The sequence below is a fragment of the Atta cephalotes genome (genome assembly GCF_000143395.1).
Source record: "Atta cephalotes unplaced genomic scaffold scaffold00001, whole genome shotgun sequence".
Classification (NCBI taxonomy): Eukaryota; Metazoa; Arthropoda; class Insecta; order Hymenoptera; family Formicidae; genus Atta; species Atta cephalotes.
In genome coordinates this window covers 14,564,060-14,573,001 of record NW_012130065.1, presented here as the reverse complement: position 1 = coordinate 14,573,001, position 8,942 = coordinate 14,564,060, and the positions used below count along the sequence as shown (strand labels likewise).

At 30.2% G+C, this 8,942-nt stretch overlaps 1 protein-coding gene across 1 annotated transcript; it reads right to left on the bottom strand.

The window, feature by feature from the left end:
• Nucleotides 1–4,303: 4,303 nt before the first annotated feature.
• On the bottom strand, nt 4,304–6,585 carry LOC105627931. Its single transcript, XM_012209206.1, has 5 exons — nt 6,456–6,585; nt 5,926–6,039; nt 4,841–4,954; nt 4,417–4,530; nt 4,304–4,332 (listed from the first exon to the last, which is right to left on the bottom strand). Exons 1-5 carry the CDS (start codon nt 6,583–6,585, stop codon nt 4,304–4,306), a joined length of 501 nt encoding a protein of 166 aa, XP_012064596.1.
• Between the last annotated feature and the right edge of the window lie 2,357 nt (nt 6,586–8,942).

The following is an 8,942-nucleotide window of genomic DNA, read 5'->3' as shown; positions in this document are numbered from 1 at the left end:
TTTTATCGTGTCTCTCGTTGTATTGCGGGCGTTTGTCTTTCAATGCTCGGCTCAAACGCATCAATTGCGTTCGATACCGATCGCCTGTGTTTGTTTCAATCGGTTTTAACAGTTCATAATACACTACGCCGAGCTGGTCCCACCAAATACAGAGCATGACCTTGGACGTCAAAATCACCGTTCTTGAAGCGTTGAAACCACTCACGACACGTTCTTTCACTAAGCGGCCTCATAAGTATTTGAGAGCATTCGATGAGCCTCAGCCGCAGATTTCTTCATATTGAAGCAAAAAATTAAAACCTCCCGCAAATAACGAGAATTTGACTCGTAAACTGACATTTTCAATCGAGAATAACTTTATGATGCAGACACAAATCGACTAATGTTTCTATTATGTTGACAGATGCCCAAGTTTATTGTATGACGTCTATGATCTATTTATTTCGACTACCACTTATCGCTAAAGCAATCTATAAGAAAACGGCGGAAGCAAAGTTGTACACCTAATATTTGAAACATGAGCCATAATTCTCGCGTGTACGCAAAGCAATGGCGTTTTCTGTGTAAGATCTATAGTCCAGTTTAAGGCTAACTGAATAAAAATGACTGAAATATAAGATATCATATTTATATTATTACACAAACAATTCAAATGTTTTAATCATTTTCAAATATTTTCAAAGTAGAATATGGGAGATTGATGATCATTTCAGCGGTGGTTTCAGACTCCTCCAATTATGTGTAATTGGACCATGTAGTTCTCGAATGCATTAATGTTACAAAGAATCACTTTAACTCTATGCATGTAGTACAAATGAAACTTTGGCTGTTTACACTGAAATAGAAGTAACGTTTCTGCTCAACCAAGAAGATAATCAATTTTTTTAGTTATCTTATTCCCTAAAGAAAAATAGGTTTTTAGACTACTAAAAAAATGTAGTAGATGTTATTAATAAGTATCTTGTAAACGTTCACATAACGTTTATTAAATATTTATTAGATGACGTTTATTAAATGGTTTAAAAATCATCACATCAAATTTTAAGCTCTCCTTTCTGTGAAATTGATTTGTATTCTTCTAACAGCCACGTTAAATTTTAAAGAATTCGAGAGAGAAGAAATAGTTCAAAATATAGTAATATACTGCAGATTTTTAATTTCCAAATAAATAATCATTATTAAAGATAATACGTTATTATAAATAAATATTACTCGGAATAATTATTTCTTAAGCATCTTTTGCATTAATAAACATCTTCTCTTTTTAAGATAACCAATGAGCAGAGTATATAAAATTAGCGCATAAAACTTTAAGATATTTTTAAAAAAAGATTTTTTTGAGAAACATCTTCAAGATATTTCATAAAGAACTCTGAAAAATATCTTAAAGCTGTCTTATGCATCGATTCATATTTATTCGGCAATTTTTAGAAATCAGTATCTCGTTATTGCGAAAATTACAAACTGATAAAGAAATTCGATTCAGTTTAATTCGCTCTATCTGCCCACGAGATTGTGCGGACATTACCAGACATCCTATTATACATACAATTATATATGAGTACATTTATTTACAGTAGAACATTACTTCGGATTAAATTTTTGAATGTTAAAAATGATGCTGTAAGCCAAAAAATTTCAGCGTTTTCCAACATATTTAAGTTTTAATGTTTAAAAAATGACTTTTTTTATGACATTTGACATTCTTTTATAAAAAAAGTTAATGTTATTTTGAAATTCTTATTAAAATTTGTTGTTATGATGAATATATTGTTCATGTCTTATAAAATGCATTTTTTTAAATTTCAATACCTTATATACTTTGTAGTCGTGCAACGAAGAATTTAAATACAGAATTTTTTCTAAGATACAAATTGTGGTTATCGAGAAATGCATATACAAACCATATTACCTTTTTTTTAGAAATGTGTACTCGCGTGTATATGGTGTTATACGTATATACGTGTATATATTATATATATATATATATATATATATATATATGTGTGTGTGTGTGTGTGTGTGTGTGTGTGTGTGTGTGTGTATATATATATATTTAGTGAAATCTATAATGATAAATTACATTGTATGTATCGATAGTCACAAATTAGAAATTATAAGTATAATAATTTCATTGTTAAAGGAAAATTTACTAGCTTAGAAAAACTCTGTACTTGAATTCTTTATAACACGACTAAAAAGTAAGATATTAAGATAATAAGAATGCATTTTGTAGAGGATGAACAATGCCTTCATGACTTCTGATTAAAATTTCGTTAATCTTTTTTACAAGAATATTTTAAACAAAAGAGCCATTTTTGCACATTAAATTTCAGTTATTTCGAAAACCTGACGTGCTAATGAAATTTAACTTGCGGCATCGTTTTCAGCATCCAAAAATCTAAAAAACACTTTATTTGAAAAGAAACATTTTTTTGTAAATTAATATTGTCTTTATTCACAGTTTGTAAATGTAGCACCAATCCATTTATTGACACTACGATTTTATCGACAGTGGCGAAAATGTGATACGTAGTTCACATCAATTTATAAAATTGATGTTGGTGCCGCGGTGACTTTCGCTTGTTCGCGCGAAAAAGACCGCCCCATGGCCCCTCTCAGGTTTCTCTCTGATCTAACTAAATAGGTCTGTTCACGTTGCTTGCACTTTTTGCACTCAACATCTTCGTATTCTCTTTTCAACGTTCAAATTATATATATATAATTTTAAATTTAAAAATTTTGGAGGATTTCAAGAAGAACAACGCAAATAGACCTAATATTAATTTCTATTATTCTTCTTTTTAAGTATAAAAATTACTCAATAATTTTTATGTTTATAAAAATTATAAAAATTAATCCGGCATACAAATCCGAATCGTCGTATGTAATAAAAATAAAGGAAAATCATCGTGTGTATTATATATGTTAATATTATATATGTTAATATAAATATATTAATCCTCTACGAATATATTTATCCTGTTATAATTTAAAAAATGCAGTACATATTGTAAGATGATCTGAAAATGAATCTCCAATGAAGTAAAAAATCGATTATTCTTTTCAATCCTTTTGTAAAATATATTAAACAGTTAATTTAATTAACATTGATTACTTTGCAAATATTAAATTAACTGTAATTCATTTAATGTCATGTAAATTCATATAAATTTAATCGGTTTTGCATCATCACATATCAGATTAAATTGTTATAAAAGATATCCTAATTATTATTATAATTCTAATGACAGTCGCATCTTGCATTTAGTATTAGCTTTTAATTTTTAAGATAAAGTTTATATAATAAAAATAAGAAGCAAATAATCAGATTTTAATGCTAAATACAATTATACTCAATACAATTTATCTACATATTTGGATGAAAAAATGGAAATAAATTCATTTTAATAAAGTTTAATTAGGGCCAAAAAAGCAGATTATCACTTTTGTACAAATTACTTTTTTTATTCCTCATAATAATTTCGTCGAAATGACAATGCGATGTGTACGAAATATTAAAAAAGTACAATAGCCCGTTTATACAAAATATGATTTTTACAATACATAAATATAATCGACCACTGTGTACTTCCGCAATGTCTGCTGTAACGCATCAAATGCAATATCACCGACAATTTTGCTTTATCGAAAATAATGAATATATTCGCGCGTGCAACTCTTTCGATATAAAAAAACTACATCCTCCGGCGAGGAGATGACGATTCCGTGCAACGTTTCGCGATCGAATTGGATCATCGTCCCTATTTCGTAAAAAACGAATTTTTAACTCGCTACATTTACTAATCTTTTTCTTGCCATAAGTCTTTCTCTCTCTAAGTAGCCGTATCTGGCTATGGACAATGTATTATTTGTCGCGCGTTTAGCAACAAAACAACGAGTAGATGTAACGAGAAGGCAAGTTAGAGAAACTTACGAGACAAGAGCTGTATGTAGATTTGTTCTCATTCTTGTCATTGCCTAATCGTTGTTGAACTGTCTTTTAAAGCGATTTAGTATCAAAATAGGACAAGCAACAGCGGTATCGTCATCGGCTACGTGATTTAACATTACACGTTTTCGATCAAAAGTTTTCTGATCTCGCCAAAAGAAGAACGCCGAAAAATGGCGATAGAATAAGTATAATCATAGCATTACTACTAATATAGTGCTTCGCATTCGCGCTTTTTTTCCTTGGCAATGTATGAATAATTGTTATAAAATGTCACGGATATAGAAATTGGAAGAAGCGACGAGTCGTGCCGTCCTCATTCCTTTTCTTCGTTTTCGTGTGGCAGCTTTTTTAAGCAGCTATCTTTTCGGCATCAATCGCTGAAACAATGTTGCCTCGGTAAACCATCATTGCCATTTTGAATAGATACAAAGGCGTAAATTAAGAATGTGCAATGTACAAACCTTCTTTGGTGGGTAGAGGATTTTTCTCGAGGGTTTCTGCATGTTTCAATTTCGCTGGATCAAAATTTTCGATACCGGAGATTAATTGTTGCTTCCCCTTTTCTTGCTGAATCGCTGCAAAGAAAATCAACAAAAAAAATCTCATTAGAATTTATAATAATCATTTCATATAAAATAATTATATTACTTGTAAAAAAATTATTATTTCATTTACTATTGTATGACATAACTTTATCAACAACAAAAATAGAACGAAATGGAACGATTGTCCATGATTAAAAATCAATCTTTAAAAATACAAAATTTACAATTTCATAAGATAAATTTCTACTCGCTTTTACTTCATCTCGTGATTTTGATGGAAGTTTTGATGGAATTATTCTGTATATAAGTCAATTTTGAATGCCTGATTTATATATCATACCATCTTTATCGGGTAACGGGTTCTTCTCCTGCGTCTCGGTGTGCTTCAGACTTGCGGTGTCAAACTTTTCAATACCGGCGATCAACGTTTGCTGGGTCTTCTCCGCTGCGACGTCTAAAAACAGATAAATCATATTTCAGAGACGAAATGATAGATAATTTTATGCAAGCAAAATTGTAAATCGGAAATAAAGTCTCGCTTAACTGACTATAGATTTGCTATATCCAGCTAGCGGTATAACTCGAACGGATTAGCGAAGAATAAATTCAAAAACTATTTGCGCGATCGATAAACAACCTGATCAGTCAATGATTGGTACCGTTTGTCGTCCTTCCTTCATAAGGCACGTGTTATTAATATCGCGCGCATTCAGATGCTCTGCGCATTTTTATGAAGCGAAATTACGTATTACATTTGAACTCAAGTTAAAATCGTGAAAAATATAGTCTCCGTATTAATTTTTTACTTCAAAGTTAATGTACGATTTATTAATAAATTCCATTTTGGATTTATCCTCCTGTACATCAGATTAACTTCTTGCTACGGTATAATAAAATATATCCTAAAATATTATAATACATAATTTTAGTTTTAGGATTCTATGATTAAGTTCTATGATTCCATTACTTTAATCCACATTAGATATTTAAGTCGTGAGAAGTCTTGTATTTTGAATAATTTATAACTTAACTTTTCAGTTGAGAAATTATCGATTTTAGATTGCATCAAGGAAATCTATATAAGAGTAAATGAATTTAGAAAGACTTGCATGTTGTATAAGAGTTATTTTTTTAAATTCTTTTAAATTTTATGTCGTAAAATAGTGTAGCAAGAAATTAACGAAAAAGACAAGCAATGCTTGATTGATCTCAGAATGCTATCAAAGCCACCAGTAAAATTTTCGAATTCAAAATTTTATTATTGAATTATTTTAAGAGAAAGCTTTGCAGGCGAAAGATTGATTCCTGAGAAGCAAAAGCGATAGTTGACTTTCCGCTGCCACCATGAAAAAGCCCAAGGAAGTACTCCTCGTAGAACTGGAGAATGAAATTCCAGAAATCCCTCCAGTCTTTAATGAGCAATACCTTTGGCGTTAGGCAACACAATCTTCTCTTTCGTGTCTGCATGCTTCAATTGATCTGTCTTAAAAGTTTCCACGCCATGTATCAACTCAGAATGTTGCCGTTCCTGCCGCACGTCTACGTCAGCAATTCATATATTTTTATGCAGTTATCGTTTTTATTAGAGTATCACACAAGCTTTGCGCTCAAATCATTTCTCTTGGTTTAATAATGTGCATGAGTGAACTCAATATTTTCTTTATTTTCTTTACACTCCACATGTAATATTAAATCTTACTTGCATAGAAGCATATAAATATAAAATTTTAATACTTATATACTAAAATACTTAAATTAGAATAAAGAAAAAAATATCAAAAACATACAACATTAATATATCAATTAATCAAATATATTAGTAATGAAATTAATAGAATGCAAAAATATAAAAATATTAAATTTTAAATAAGTTACAAACATAAATGAAATAATTCGATTCACATAAATTAATTTCTAGTAAAGTAACTGAAATATATGGTTGGATATTCATGTACCTTCGGCGGAGGGTAAAACGTTCTTCTCAGCAGTAGCGGCTTTCTTCATACAGCCATGATTGAAACCTTCCAATTCGCTTTTCAAATCTAGAGCTACTTTGGGCAGGTCTTTCAATGACGGACTCGACATGACTTATATTTCTTGATCTGTAAAACAAAGATAATTGTATAAGCTCAATCTCCTTCACTCAACAATACAGCTTAAAAAATCAACGTTTATAACTCTAATTATACCATTTACAAGTTTCTAATTCTTCTAACGATATAGCTAAATATATTTTATTGATTTAGACTATCAATATTTAGGTATATATTGTATTTTATATAGATGTGCAATGTATGATTTTATTACTTAAAATTTCTTGAAGAATTTGAGGTATCGAACTGTTAAAAAAGTGTCAATGTGTAAATAATTAAAATGTGTTATAATCTGAAGTACATCCCGAATAAGTGATCGTGTTTTCTTTTTCTTTTAAAATATGTACATATGTATGTATAACATTTAATAACGCGAAACATAGAAAATAATTTCGTTTGAATTCGTTTTTAATATATTTTTTTTAATTTTTCGTCAATATAACGAACGGTATATACACTTCTCTATATATAATAATGATGTAAAAGGTGTCTGTGCAAGGTGTACGAGCATCTGCTCGTAATCGATTTAACTTCCTGGAAGATAGCGGAACACGGGCGATATCGCACGTGTTATTAAGTACGAGAAACCATTTCCACGTAAAGTGCATCGCTTAACAAATGTAAGTATATTGGCGAGAGACGGCATCGCGCAGTTTCCAATTGTTAGCGTGAACGTGTCGTTTCCTTTGTTAAATCACACCAACAATCCACGCGCTGACAACAGTGGTTGCTATTGAATGCCAACGAAGCTGAAGCCGGGAACGAGCTATCGACAACGACGTCGGAATTGCACGTCGCGTCGTTATGATATAAATATAACGAAAATGTGACAATACTTTACTTACATTGAATACAATTGAAATTTCGCAGAACTTTACTCGATACTTTAGCAGTTTTCTCTTTTTTAAATTCAAAAGAATGTGACCAAAGACACAGCATAGATTTTTTTTTCATTTTGCTTATTTTATCTCGTTATCTGTAATTTTATTTCGTTATCTGCAGTTGTCTGTAATAACAACAATAACATTTAATCCCGTTAAATAAAAAAGAAGTTATAGATAAGAATAGATAAGAAGTTTTATAAAATAAAAATACAATTAAGAATAAGACGCTGTTACGTCATAAATTGAGAAAAGAGAAAAGTTAAAAATTTAGAAAATTATTACATGAGAAGTTTAATTTATCTGTGAACTCACGCGATTATCAATCTGCGAATTTATGTATCACGCGACGGAAACAGCAGTGGCTTGTTACTTCCGGTCTCCGTTTCCTTCTAGCATATTTCTTTATCACACTTCTTTCATAAGCACGGCAACAACTTTGTCGGCGTGAAATTGCATCGATGTCAAAGTCACAATCAAAATTATCAAAATAAAAAATACTTGTCAGATAATTTGTGAACATGAGAAATATAAAAATTAAATAATTAAGTTAACATATAGTAACGCGATCATTATGACGATTAATATATAATACCTTCAATGATCAATAAAATCTATTAATTTCTGTGCATTCTGTGTATTAGCGAATATTCTTAGTCGAATTATCCCAATCTTTTATTTCAGGTTTCACAAAATATTATGCTGCAATTTGATTTCAATTTTCGCAGCTATCATTTGTTATTTACGATAATGACGCATATTACTTGAAGAACTTTGATAAATATTTTTTCTTTCGCTATGTTCTTTTCTCCAAAGAACGCAACCATATTTTCGCAATATTACATTATAAAGTTAAAAAATTATACAGCTGCACATATAGATAGAATAAATGTATTGCAATACAGGGTGATTCGAAATTTCTGCATTCGGAGTACAAGACATAATACTTTATGCTAAAACAAACAACTTTTTCTTTAGCAAAATTGCATCCGATAAATAATTTTTGTGCTTATTTGTTAATTTCAACCTGCTCTCTTGCAAAAACTATTAATTGGACGCAATTTTGCTAAAGAAAAAAGTTGTTTTTTGTGATAAAACGAACAATTTTTTCTTGTAGTAAAATTACATTCGATAAATAATTTTTGCGTTTTCGTATAACTACAAGCTGCTTTCCTGCAAAAACTACTTGTCAGATGCAAAAGGAAAAAGTTTGTTTCTGCGGGAATTTCGGATCACTCTGTAGATTCATATTATTAAACAAATTTTTTTAGAAAAAGGACAAAAGATTTTCAAGAATATTTCAGATTTTCAAGAAATCGACATTATTTTTCATATTAGATTACAAATGATACTTTCGGCAGAAAGGAAACGTCTGGCAATTATCAAATCAGTCGCTCCGCTAATAATTGATAGTTGTGGCACGAAATCAACGTCGCAACGTTGTCTGAATGTGTACATACACTTTTGT